This window comes from Eleginops maclovinus, chromosome 13 (genome assembly GCF_036324505.1).
Source record: "Eleginops maclovinus isolate JMC-PN-2008 ecotype Puerto Natales chromosome 13, JC_Emac_rtc_rv5, whole genome shotgun sequence".
NCBI classification, from domain to species: domain Eukaryota; kingdom Metazoa; phylum Chordata; class Actinopteri; order Perciformes; family Eleginopidae; genus Eleginops; species Eleginops maclovinus.
Window position 1 is genome coordinate 24,807,119 of NC_086361.1, and position 13,963 is coordinate 24,821,081.

The 13,963-nt window shown below is 46.3% G+C and overlaps 1 protein-coding gene across 6 annotated transcripts in view; it reads right to left on the bottom strand.

Annotated features, from left to right (window-relative positions):
* LOC134875249 (regulating synaptic membrane exocytosis protein 2-like) overlaps positions 1-8,782 on the bottom strand; it is a 28,080-nt gene extending 19,298 nt beyond the window's left edge. For 2 of the 6 annotated variants that reach the window (XM_063899726.1, XM_063899724.1), the window contains exons 1-15: positions 7,627-8,778; positions 7,344-7,393; positions 6,371-6,490; positions 6,182-6,281; positions 5,971-6,094; positions 5,779-5,816; positions 3,467-3,507; positions 3,341-3,376; positions 2,836-2,966; positions 2,075-2,237; positions 831-933; positions 667-684; positions 423-479; positions 210-348; positions 25-132 (exon numbers count right to left, since the gene is read on the bottom strand). In XM_063899726.1, coding sequence (XP_063755796.1) covers positions 25-132; positions 210-348; positions 423-479; positions 667-684; positions 831-933; positions 2,075-2,237; positions 2,836-2,966; positions 3,341-3,376; positions 3,467-3,507; positions 5,779-5,816; positions 5,971-6,094; positions 6,182-6,281; positions 6,371-6,490; positions 7,344-7,388 — 1,223 coding nt within the window. In that variant the 5' untranslated portion in view covers positions 7,389-7,393; positions 7,627-8,778. Of the gene's footprint in view, positions 1-24; positions 133-209; positions 349-422; positions 480-666; positions 685-830; positions 934-2,074; positions 2,238-2,835; positions 2,967-3,340; positions 3,377-3,466; positions 3,508-5,778; positions 5,817-5,970; positions 6,095-6,181; positions 6,282-6,370; positions 6,491-7,343; positions 7,394-7,626 lie in introns of all 6 variants that reach the window. The other 4 variants (XM_063899730.1, XM_063899727.1, XM_063899728.1 and 1 more) reach the window with 4 other exon arrangements.
* Positions 8,783-13,963: the final 5,181 nt, after the last annotated feature.

A 13,963-nucleotide genomic window follows, 5' to 3' on the forward strand; every position in this document is an offset into this window, starting at 1 on the left:
CAGGTCTGGCTCAGGGTCAGATACCTCTCCAGGCTGCTGTACTGGCCGGCGTCGGAGGAGGCCCGGTTGAGTCTGGATCCGCGCAGCAGCCGCACAGCATCCTCCCGGTACAGGGGGTACAGAGGGTTACCGCTGAGGTCAGAGGTCAGAGGTTATTACAGCTTCACAATGTGTAGTAATAATTCATACAGGTGTAATCACTGCTTCACCTGAGGGGGGAGGGCTGGCTCGGAGACCGTGACCTCATCCGGACTAGGTCGGAGCGAGCACTCTGATCGTACGCCATCATGGCCTGCTCCGGCACTGATTGGGTGGAGCTGTGGAAGTCCCGTCTACTTAGCCGGTATTCTACACAGAAACAATTAAATCAATAAATCATACATGTAGTATAGCTGCAGTGCATGCTGGGAGTTGCTGTTCACCTGAGATGACCCCAATGCCATCCTCACACTCTTCTAACTCACTGATCCTGAGAGCGCCTGAAAAACAGAGGTTAAATCACATTAACCTTTATCACACACACACACACACACACACACACACACACACACACACACACACACACACACACACACACACACACACACACACACACACACACACACACACACACACACACACACACACACACACACACACACACACACACACACACACACAGTTTACCTGAGTTATAGTAAGGACCTTTTTTTGGCAAAGCATCATGGGTAAAAAAGTTAAACAAACTCAGCAACAGCAAAAGAAACAAGATGAAGAAGTGTTTGTGTGTGCGTGTGTGTGTGTGTGTGTGTGTGTGTGTGTGTGTGTGTGTGTGTGTGTGTGTGTCTCACTCTGCAGACCCCTCCTCTGCAGGATGGGGGGGGTGATGGGCAGCTGCAGTTTGTACCAGTGAGGCTGATCATCGAGGAGAGCCGAGTCCAGCTGTATGATTACCTGGGGGGGGGGGTGACGTAATTAAGTACTTGAGTATTTCCATTCTATGCTACTGTGTACTTTTACTCCACTACATGTATTTGATCCCTTTAGTTGCAGGCAGATTAGGATTACTGATGGTAAATATAATCTCCCTTAAATCAGACTGTAGTTCACCTGCAGTAAATCCAGCAGCTACCCTGCAGTATACAAAGCATTCAAACTAGCTGCACCTTTACCAGCTCTGAGAACACTTTACTGATCAATCATTATAAAACATATCAGAGATATTATTCTGAAATGGACCAATCAGACAATGACTACTTTTACTGTCTCTACTTTAAGTACATTTAGAGGAGAGTACTTTCTACTTTCACTGGAGGAACATTTAGAATACTTTCACTGTGACAGAGTATTCCTACACTCTGGTACTTCTACTTTACTCAAGAACAAGACCTGAGTACTTCTACTTTACTCAAGTACAAGACCTGAGTACTTCTACTTTACTCAAGTACAAGACCTGAGTACTTCTACTTTACTCAAGTACTAGATCTGAGTACTTCTACTTTACTCAAGTACAGTACAAGACCTGAGTACTTCTACTTTACTCAAGTACAAGACCTGAGTACTTCTACTTTACTCAAGTACAAGATCTGAGTACTTCTACTTTACTCAAGTACAATACCTGAGTACTTCTACTTTACTCAAGTACAAGACCTTAGTACTTCTACTTTACTCAAGTACAAGACCTGAGTACTTCTACTTTACTCAAGTACAAGACCTGAGTACTTCTACTTTACTCAAGTACAAGATCTGAGTACTTCTACTTTACTCAAGTACAAGACCTGAGTACTTCTACTTTACTCAAGTACAAGATCTGAGTACTTCTACTTACTCAGTACTTTACTCAAGTACAAGACCTGAGTACTTCTACTTTACTCAAGTACAAGATCTGAGTACTTCTACTTTACTCAAGTACAAGACCTGAGTACTTCTACTTTACTCAAGTACAAGACCTGAGTACTTCTACTTTACTCAAGTACAAGATCTGAGTACTTCTACTTTACTCAAGTACAAGACCTGAGTACTTCTACTTTACTCAAGTACAAGATCTGAGTACTTCTACTTTAATTAAGTACAAGACCTGAGTACTTCTTGTTACCTCCCCCAACAGCAGCTCCTCCCCCCCCCCCTGGTCCCAGGCTGTGAGCTCCAGGTTCCTCTCCCTCAGGTCTCTGTTCTGCACTGAGGAGAACATGAAGGTCTGGTTCCAGCGAGGCTCCACAGACTTCCTCACAGTCTTCGTCCTGCGGTAGCTCTGATCACTGGGGGGGGGGAGAGAAACGCTCTGTCATTCTGAGACTCGGCACTGCCTGGAAAAGCTCTCTGCCGGACGCTGAAGCAGGATCATGGAAGGTCCTTAGTGGCCAAAACATGGATGATAATAACTGGACCCAGAGTTGGAGGCGGGGCTCCGTTCATTCCGAGCTACTGATTGGAGCATGAAGCAGCAGTACGGATGGAGCTCACAGGGCGCAGCTGAGTTTCCCTTAAACCCCGCCTCTGACCTCCCTCTCTCTGTCATACCTCTGGATTCAGCTTTTGGAGCATTTTAAACTTTGAAAACCTAAAGATTTAAATAAGGGCTCTAGAAGAGTCCAGACTGGGGAGTTGATTTAGATCAAAATAAATGATCCCCTAATTTACAGACCTTCTCTTTCTGAGCCGAGAGACGTCAAGAACTGACAGGAAGTTGAACTACGGCGTGCATGTCGTCCCAAAGATCACCCATTGACTTACATTGGGAAGGAGAAGTCTGTAAATCTTCTATTTTATTTTGAAGTAATCTGAAGTTCCCCCTCACTTCCTGTGTGCACACGGCCCTGAAATCACGTGTTGGAGAACCTGTTCTCATGTTCTCACCTGCGGTCCGGCAGGAAGTAAATCTTGACGAAAGGGTTCCTGGGTCGGCTGTCGTCTCGGATAGGAAGCTCTTTTGCTCCGAGAACCGTCACGATCAGCTGATGGCCGACTTTATCGTACCAGAGCTTCACCTGGAAAAGTACAGAACACTGGAGAACTGGGGAGGAACCCAGAGAAGAACCTTGAGAGGAGAACCAAGAGGAGAACCCAGAGAGAAGAACCCCATGAGGAGAACCAAGATAGGAGAACCCAGAGAGGAGAACCAAGAGAGGAGAACCCTGAGAAAAGAACCAAGAGAGGAGAACCCAGAGAGGAGAACCCAGAGAAAAGAACCAAGAGAGGAGAACCCAGAGAGGAGAACCCAGAGAAGAGAACCAAGAGAGGAGAACCCTGAGAAAAGAACCAAGAGAGGAGAACCCAGAGAGGAGAACCCAGAGAAGAGAACCAAGAGAGGAGAACCCAGAGAGTAGAGGAGAACCCCCAGAGGAGAACCCCTCTACAGTACCTGGATCCTGGGGACCAGAGGACGCCTGTTGCCGGTCTGAAACACATCACCATTGAAACACAATTAATTGAGAGCTGATTGGCTGATGTGCATTGTGATGGTGCAGTGCATGCTGGGTAAACTTACAGACACCTGGTTGGAGACAACGCCGGGGCTGATAGGTAAAGCTGAAGAGACAGAAACCACTTTCAGATCCTGATAACACCTGGAGTGTGTGTATGTGTGTGTGTGTGTGTGTGTGTGTGTGTGTGTGTGTGTGTGTATGTGTGTGTGTGTGTGTGTATGTGTGTCTCTATCTCTGTGTGTCTCTATCTCTCTGTGTCTCTGTGTGTCTCAGTGTGTCTCTATCTCTGTGTGTCTCTGTCTCTGTGTGTCTCTGTGTCTCTCTGTGTCTCTGTGTCTCTCTGTGTCTCTGTGTGTCTCTGTGTCTCTGTGTGTCTCTGTCTCTGTGTGTCTCTGTGTCTCTCTGTGTCTCTCTGTCTCTGTGTGTCTCTGTGTGTCTCTATCTCTGTGTGTCTCTGTGTGTCTCTGTGTCTCTGTGTGTCTCTGTGTCTCTGTGTGTCTCTGTGTGTCTCTATCTCTGTGTGTCTCTGTATCTCTGTGTGTCTCTGTGTGTCTCTGTGTCTCTGTGTGTCTCTGTGTGTCTCTGTGTCTCTGTGTGTCTCTGTGTGTCTGTGTCTCTGTGTCTCTGTGTGTCTCTGTGTGTCTCTGTGTGTCTCTGTGTGTCTCTGTCTCTGTGTGTCTCTGTGTGTCTCTGTGTCTCTGTGTGTCTCTGTGTCTCTCTGTGTCTCTGTGTCTCTGTGTGTCTCTGTGTCTCTCTGTGTCTCTGTGTCTCTGTGTGTGTCTGTGTCTCTCTGTGTGTCTCTGTGTCTCTGTGTGTCTCTCTGTCTCTCTGTGTGTCTGTCTCTCTGTGTCTTTGTGTCTCTGTGTCTCTCTGTCTCTTTGTGTCTCTGTGTGTCTCTGTGTGTCTCTGTGTCTCTGTGTCTCTCTGTGTCTCTGTGTCTCTGTGTGTGTCTGTGTCTCTCTGTGTGTCTCTGTGTCTCTGTGTCTCTGTGTGTCTCTCTGTCTCTCTGTGTGTCTGTCTCTCTGTGTCTTTGTGTCTCTGTGTGTCTCTGTGTCTCTCTGTCTCTTTGTGTCTCTGTGTCTCTGTGTCTCTGTCTATGTGTGTCTCTGTGTGTCTCTGTGTGTCTCTGTGTGTATCTGTGTCTGTGTGTCTGTGTGTCTCTGTGTGTCTCTGTGTCTCTGTGTGTCTGTCTCTGTGTCTCTGTGTGTCTCTGTGTGTCTGTGTCTGTGTGTCTCTGTCTCTGTGTGTCTCTGTGTCTCTGTGTGTCTCTGTGTCTCTGTGTGTCTCTGTGTCTCTGTGTCTTTGTGTCTCTGTGTCTCTGTGTGTCTCTGTGTCTCTGTGTGTCTGTCTGTGTGTCTCTGTGTGTCTCTGTGTGTCTGTGTCTGTGTGTGTCTCTGTGTGTCTCTGTGTCTCTGTGTGTCTCTGTGTCTCTGTGTGTCTGTGTGTCTGTGTGTCTGTGTGTCTGTGTCTCTGTGTGTCTGTCTGTGTGTCTCTCTGTGTCTCTGTGTGTCTGTGTGTCTCTGTGTCTCTGTGTGTCTGTCTGTGTGTCTCTGTGTGTCTGTGTGTCTGTGTGTCTCTGTGTGTCTCTCTGTGTCTCTGTGTCTGTGTGTGTCTCTGTGTGTCTCTGTGTCTCTGTGTGTCTCTGTGTCTCTGTGTGTCTGTGTGTCTGTGTGTCTGTGTGTCTGTGTCTCTGTGTGTCTGTCTGTGTGTCTCTCTGTGTCTCTGTGTGTCTGTGTGTCTCTGTGTCTCTGTGTGTCTGTCTGTGTGTCTCTGTGTGTCTGTGTGTCTGTGTGTCTCTGTGTGTCTCTCTGTGTCTCTGTGTGTCTGTGTGTCTCTGTGTCTCTGTGTGTCTGTCTGTGTGTCTCTGTGTCTGTGTGTCTGTGTCTCTCTGTGTCTCTCTGTCTCTGTGTCTCTGTGTCTCTGTGTGTCTGTGTCTCTGTGTGTCTGTGTCTCTGTGTCTCTGTGTGTCTCTCTGTCTCTGTGTGTCTCTGTGTGTCCCTGTGTGTCTCTCTGTCCTCTGTGTGTCCCTGTGTGTGTCTCTGTGTCTCTCTGTGTCCTGTGTGTCTCTGTGTCTCTGTGTGTCTCTGTGTGTCCTCTGTGTGTCCCTGTGTGTCTCTGTGTGTCTCTGTGTGTTTCTGTGTGTTTCTGTGTGTCTCTGTGTGTTTCTGTGTCTGTGTGTCTCTGTGTCTCTGTGTGTCTCTGTGTGTCTCTGTGTGTCTCTGTGTCTCTGTGTGTCTCTGTGTGTCTCTGTGTGTCTCTGTGTGTTTCTGTGTCTGTGTGTCTCTGTGTCTCTGTGTGTCTCTGTGTGTTTCTGTGTCTCTCTCTGTCTCTCTGTGTCTCTGTGTGTCTCTATGTTGACGGATGAGGAACTCACTGGAGTCCAGCGGGAACCCGTCTGCTCTGGAGACCTCTCTGAGGAACGGACCAAGAACAGCAATGTGTCAACAGAACATCAGGTGGATCCAAACCCAGGAGAACCTGCAAGAACAGGTGTGTGTGTGTGTGTGTGTGTGTGTGTGTGTGTGTGTGTGTGTGTGTGTGTGTGTGTGTGTGTGTGTGTGTTTACCTGAGGGGGCGGGACACCATCAGCTCGACCTGAGGCTCGGGTTGTGAGTCCAGGATGATGTTGTAGACCTCGTTAAACGTGGCTCCCTGCAGAACGCGGCCGTTCCACTCCAGAACCTGATCACCTGAGAGAGGGAACGACTGTTAGTTCAGGTGTGTGTGTGTGTGTGTGTGTGTGTGTGTGTGTGTGTGTGTGTGTGTGTGTGTGTTACCTGGCCTCAGCTGCCCCACAGTGTCAGCCAGACTTCCTTTCTTCACCTTCGTGATGAACGCACAGAGACGACCAGACTCCATCATCCTCCCCCCCACAACCTGAACACACACTGCTATCAGAGGAGGGGGAGTAGAGGGGGAGGAGAGGAGGAGGAGGAGGAGGAGAGGAGGAGGAAGAGGAGTCTCACCTTGAGTCCCAGCAGGGCTCCAGCGTCTGCAGGAATCGTCCCGTCCTTCATCCTCTTGTTCAGCAGGATCCGACCAATCAGACGCTCTCCATCCTTCGATGGTTGCCAGGTGACCGGATGCTGAAAAGTATGTAAACATATGTGGTCGCTAAGCAACAGCATCATCAGATTTTATTATGTGACAACTGACTCCACACGCTGGGGGCAAACTAACAGCTCCACACTGAAGCCACTAGCAACCCTGGACAAGCAAACAGTGAAAGCACCAGAAACCCAACAGGGCCCATCCCCGTACCATCCTCAACATCCTGAGTTGGGAAGATCTAACAAAATACAGGAACATGGTTCTGGTGTACAAGATTGTGCACAATACAGCCCGTCCACCTCTGAACGCATTGATAACTCAACCTAATAACACCAGACTGACCACTAGAAGCTCCACCCGTGGCGACCTATCAGTCCCCTTTAGGAAGAGCACTTTTGGTCTGTCATCATTCTCGGTCACAGCTACACAAAACTGGAACTCCCTACCCACTCTCATCAAAGACAGACATTCAGCACCTTTACAGCTCACGTAAAAACATGGCTCACTGACAACTACACCTGCACACACTAGTGTGTTCTGGATAGGACGTGTGTGTTGTTGGATGTTGCCCCTCCTGTCTGTTATGTGATTGTGATGTGCTATATGTGACATGTATGTAGTAACGTGTGTTGCTTGCATTTTATTGCTCTCTTTTATCCTTTCGCCTCCGTCATCTTTTCTTTCCTTTCTTTTTATAACCCTGTTGATGATTGTGATTTTTAGGTAGTCTATTACCATCTGGCCCGGGACAACAGCTGGAAATGAGCCGTGTCGGCTAAAGCTGCCCTATGTACTGTTTTTTTGTGACAGTTCATTAATGGGGACTGTCCACGCCATCATAAACTAAATAAACTAAACACTGAACAGGGAGGAGGGGGCGGGGCTTACCATAGACTTCGGTGCAGCCTCACCGTCCCACCATTGGCCGTCCATGTCTCCTAGCAACAGGACACATGGGTCAGGTTTCACACTTCTTGTTCCACACACACTCAGCAGCTGTCATCACATGGGAGTGGACTTCAGCTTGTTGCATCTTATCGTCTTTACTAAGCAGCTTTACACACACACACACACACACACACACACACACACACACACACACACACACACACACACACACACACACACACACACACACACACACACACACACACACACACACAGTACTTACAGGTTTGTCTGAAGGCCATGAAGGGGGGGGGCGGGGGTTCAGAAGAGGACTGTTGTGCTGTTTGCCCTGAGCTCTGCCTGCAGGCTGCTTTTCACGCCTTCCTGGAACTTCCTGTCTCCGAGTCCATTTCTCCGTCTGTTAGCTCAAATTAGCTTTCTGCTAACTGCTGCTGTTAGCCCGCTGTTAGATTTAAGCAGATCACCATAGAGTCCAGCAGATCACCATGGAGTCCAGCAGATCACCATGGAGTCCAGCAGATCACCATGGAGTCCAGCTGATCACCATGGAGTCCAGCAGATCACCAGGAAGTCCAGCAGATCACCATGGAGTCCAGCAGATCACAATGGAGTCCAGCAGATCACCAGGAAGTCCAGCAGATCACCATGGAGTCCAGCAGATCACCATGGAGTCCAGCTGATCACCAGGAAGTCGAGCAGATCACCAGGAAATCCAGCAGATCACCATGGAGGGTCCCTGATGCTTCAGTATGTGTCAGTGGCTGTGGTAGCGCTGCCTCTGCAGGCTCTGGTCTATTCCTGAGTCTCTTCAGGGACGTCTAAAGCAGCTAATCCACTCTCTCCTCTATAATCCCATTAGGACACAGGGACACAGACCAGAGACAGTTCTGTTCCAATCCTGAACACATTACCAGGCAGGTCCTGCAGGATTCTGCATGGTCATCCTAGGTTCTGCCGGGTTATGCAAGGTTCTCCAGGCACCAAGTGTGACTCCTGTTCTCCTGTTCCACCGCAGATGTCTCTAGGGCAGCAGACATTCTGAGCCAATAAGAGCTCATAATCTCTGACCAGCTGACCTCTGGCCCAATCACTTGCAAGCAGCAAATTTGGTCAGAACCACTGATCTCCTGAGAACCTGCACCTGTATCATGTCCTGTATCATGTCCTATCATGTCCTGTATCATGTCCTATCATGTCCTGTATCATGTCCTATCATGTCCTGTATCATGTCCTGTGTCATGTCCTGTATCATGTCCTGTGTCATGTGCTGTATCATGTTCTGTATCATGTCCTGTATCATGTCCTGTATCATGTCCTATCATGTCCTGTATCATGTCCTATCATGTCCTGTATCATGTCCTGTGTCATGTCCTGTATCATGTCCTGTGTCATGTCCTGTAACATGTCCTGTGTCATGTCCTGTATCATGTCCTGTATCATGTCCTGTATCATGTCCTGTATCATGTCCTGTGTCATGTGCTGTATCATGTTCTGTATCATGTCCTGTATCATGTCCTATCATGTCCTGTATCATGTCCTGTATCATGTCCTGTATCATGTCCTGTATCATGTCCTGTGTCATGTCCTGTATCATGTCCTGTATCATGTCCTGTATCATGTCCTATCATGTCCTGTATCATGTCCTGTATCATGTCCTGTATCATGTCCTATCATGTTCTGTATCATGTCCTGTATCATGTCCTGTATCATGTCCTATCATGTCCTGTATCATGTCCTATCATGTCCTGTATCATGTCCTGTATCATGTCCTATCATGTCCTGTATCATGTCCTGTGTCATGTCCTGTATCATGTCCTGTATCATGTCCTGTATCATGTCCTGTATCATGTCCTGTATCATGTCCTGTATCATGTCCTGTGTCATGTCCTGTATCATGTCCTGTGTCATGTCCTGTATCATGTCCTGTATCATGTCCTGTATCATGTCCTGTATCATGTCCTGTGTCATGTCCTGTATCATGTCCTGTATCATGTCCTGTATCATGTCCTATCATGTCCTGTATCATGTCCTGTATCATGTTCTGTATCATGTCCTGTAACATGTCCTGTATCATGTCCTGTATCATGTCCTGTATCATGTCCTGTATCATGTCCTGTAACATGTCCTGTATCATGTCCTGTATCATGTCCTGTGTCATGTCCTGTGTCATGTCCTGTAACATGTCCTGTATCATGTCCTGTATCATGTCCTGTGTCATGTCCTGTGTCATGTCCTGTATCATGTCCTGTATCATGTCCTGTATCATGTCCTGTATCATGTCCTGTATCATGTCCTATCATGTTCTGTATCATGTCCTGTATCATGTTCTGTATCATGTCCTGTATCATGTCCTGTATCATGTCCTGTATCATGTCCTGTATCATGTTCTGTATCATGTCCTGTATCATGTCCTGTATCATGTCCTGTAACATGTCCTATCATGTTCTGTATCATGTCCTGTGTCATGTCCTGTATCATGTCCTGTATCATGTCCTGTATCATGTCCTATCATGTTCTGTATCATGTCCTGTATCATGTCCTGTATCATGTCCTGTGTCATGTCCTATCATGTTCTGTATCATGTCCTGTGTCATGTCCTGTATCATGTCCTGTATCATGTCCTATCATGTTCTGTATCATGTCCTGTATCATGTCCTGTATCATGTCCTGTAACATGTTCTGTATCATGTCCTGTATCATGTCCTGTATCATGTCCTGTATCATGTCCTGTAACATGTCCTATCATGTTCTGTATCATGTCCTGTGTCATGTCCTGTATCATGTCCTGTAACATGTCCTATCATGTTCTGTATCATGTCCTGTATCATGTCCTGTAACATGTTCTGTATCATGTCCTGTATCATGTCCTATCATGTTCTGTATCATGTCCTGTATCATGTCCTGTAACATGTTCTGTATCATGTTCTGTATCATGTCCTATCATGTTCTGTATCATGTCCTGTAACATGTTCTGTATCATGTCCTGTATCATGTCCTGTAACATGTCCTGTAACATGTCCTATCATGTTCTGTATCATGTCCTGTGTCATGTCCTGTATCATGTCCTGTAACATGTCCTATCATGTTCTGTATCATGTTCTGTATCATGTCCTATCATGTTCTGTATCATGTCCTGTATCATGTCCTGTGTCATGTCCTGTATCATGTCCTGTATCATGTCCTATCATGTCCTGTATCATGTTCTGTATCATGTCCTGTATCATGTCCTGTATCATGTCCTATCATGTTCTGTATCATGTCCTGTAACATGTCCTGTATCATGTCCTGTAACATGTCCTGTATCATGTCCTGTGTCATGTCCTGTATCATGTCCTATCATGTTCTGTATCATGTCCTGTAACATGTCCTGTATCATGTCCTGTATCATGTCCTGTATCATGTCCTGAGTCATGTCCTGTATCATGTCCTGTATCATGTCCTATCATGTCTGTATCATGTCCTGTATCATGTCCTATCATGTTCTGTATCATGTCCTGTATCATGTCCTATCATGTCTGTATCATGTCCTGTATCATGTCCTATCATGTCCTGTATCATGTCCTGTATCATGTCCTATCATGTCCTGTATCATGTCCTGTATCATGTCCTGTGTCATGTCCTGTATCATGTCCTGTATCATGTCCTGTAACATGTCCTGTATCATGTCCTGTATCATGTCCTGTAACATGTCCTGTAACATGTCCTGTATCATGTCCTATCATGTCCTGTAACATGTCCTGTATCATGTCCTATATCATGTCCTGTATCATGTCCTGTAACATGTCCTGTATCATGTTCTGTAACATGTCCTGTATCATGTCCTGTATCATGTTCTGTAACATGTATCATGTCCTGTATCATGTCCTGTATCATGTCCTGTATCATGTCCTGTATCATGTCCTGTATCATGTCCTGTATCATGTTCTGTATCATGTCCTGTATCATGTCCTGTATCATGTTCTGTAACATGTATCATGTCCTGTATCATGTCCTATCATGTCCTGTATCAGGACACATTGATAAAGTAAGGCTAACCACACGGAGTGTGATTGGTGGGGCTAAGTTAACAGGTCTGCTTGTATTGTAACGACAGTCGGTTGGCTGTTGTTTCCCGCGGAGCAGCAGGAGGCCTCAGACTTCTCCTGTTGTTTTTTATTACAGCAGCGATCGGATGGAATCAAGACATGGACTTCACAGGTTGCCTCGTCCGACTATCACAAGTAGAATCATTATGAAAAATACGACGGTAAAATATGCCTGTCGTAAACTGCTTATAACAAACAGCCAAGACAGTCAGGTTAGCTTCAGTTGCTATGCTAACATCAACCGTGTAATACCAAAGACACTATAATAACAGCGATGCCAAACAGCGTCAGTTCAGACTGAAACACATTGATGGGGGGGGGGGGGGGGGGGGGCAGAGATTAAATGAGCAGTCACAGTGAACTGAATATTATTTAACGTCCGACAATATTAACCTCCACACAGACAGTGTGCGTTTCTAACCCTTCCAGGTCATGTTCCAAATACGAGAACTCCGTGAAAGCCCCGCCTGTTGACCAATCAGAGCTCACAGCCTGCTGACCAATCAGAGCTCACAGCCTGCTGACCAATCAGAGCTCACAGCCTGCTGACCAATCAGAGCTCACAGCCTGCTGACCAATCAGAGCTCACAGCCTGCTGACCAATCAGAGCTCACAGCCTGCTGACCAATCAGAGCTCACAGCCTGCTGACCAATCAGAGCTCACAGCCTGCTGACCAATCAGAGGCTCTATATTCGAGTCATATTAGGGGATAAAGGAGACACAGTTCAAACTTCCATTTGCAGGTAAAAATCAGCGACTGTGTAAACAGGAACATCAAAAGAATATCATCGCCCATCTTCAGAACTATTTGATTACATTTGTGTTTAGCAAGTTTAAACATATCTGCCACAACATAAGGAACCGGAGCAAAGTACCTCAGAGCACACGGTGTCGCACTCATTATCTCATCATCCAAAAGTCATGGATGTTTAAAGTGGAACTTCTTATTGGTCTAACATGAACTCTTCATTCATGACGTATGACGCTCCGCTGTCAGTAGATCAGTGTTTCTCAAACTTTTTCTGTCATTCCCCACCTCAGAAGGGAATTTCCCGCGCCCCACTTGTTCCATATTGCACCAACAAAATGGTAAAAAAAAATACACTTGCAAGTTTACAATTTTCTAATCTATTGAAGCAACAGTCAGTAGCAGCTTAACACACCAGAAACACATTAACATCAGTGTTCAAAACAAAAAAGAAATCTAGAGAAATTAAATTGGGCCTCAGTTCAGTGCAGAAAAACATGAGCAGAGGCAGGTGAACCAATGACTGCCTTATCACAGCATCAGTGACTGCAATGAGCCTGTTTTGTGCTACACATCTTTTCAAAACGGGGTTGAATGCTTGATACAGCACAACTGGACCTATATATTTTTGTTCATGAAAATTAGCATGTTAACGTGATGGGGTAAGTGTTTGAGATTGACACCTCCGACTCGGCAGACATCACCGTAGTTGCACACTTCAGGGTTCCCAACACGGGTGCCATATCTTCCATTAGCTGCCAGTAGTCGTCTCTTAACTCCAGCGTCGTCGCAGCTTGTCAGCTAAATTGTCAGCGGTGTGTCTATCCCACATGTTCGTCGTAGTCGGGACTGCTGATTTTAGCTGCCAGTTCTCGTCAGTGTAGTGGCACGTCACGGTGATGTAACTTTCTGTTGTTAGAGCCGTCCAACAGTCTGTTGTCAGGGATACAGCAGTAGCAGTAGCTAGCTTTGATTTTAGCTCACTGTTCTTTTTTTCGTAGCGAGCTTCGAGGCGGGAGGTTATTGATGGCCTCGAAGGGATATTGTAGCCTGGCTCTAGGAACGCAATGAGATCCTGAAATCCTGCACTGTCAACTGTGTTGATTGGCATCAAATCTCTCTCGATCATGCTGCATATCCTCTCTGTAATGCCCTCCGCCCTTCTCTCATCACACGCTCGCCTTCCCAGTGTAGCTGTGATTCTAGGTTGACCAGGTGCACTGGTGCCATGCAGGACAGCTGCAGGCACGGTGTTCAAATGATAACTGAGTGAGCTAGTGGAACTTAGGGCTGGTCGATTTTGCCCAAAAATGAAATCTCGATTTTCTTCTCTCCAAATCCGATTATTTTGTGAAATGACAAAAGGCAAAGAAATGATTTCAAATATGCTGCTTTTTTATTGAACATTTGCCCCATTGGGCTTTAAGTGCAAACTTTGCTCTTATTAAACCAAAAATGAATGAATAAAGTGCAAAACTCTTTTTGTAAAATAAATAAAGTTTTATCTGTGAGGAAAAAAAAATCAGCACTTCAAACAAATTCAATAAAACAAGACATTTACTACTTCCACTAAACTGGGTCTTTGCATGCTAAATACTAATGTAACCCATGAAGGAGGTAGAGGTGTGTAATGTCAGTCAGTCATTACATTTGTTATTCACATTTGCAAGTTTTTTGCAAGGAACACAAGCCGGTCTACGGCATCTGGCTTGAGGGATGCCCGGTGGCATGTTACAACGCCCCCTCCAACACTAAAGAGCCTCTC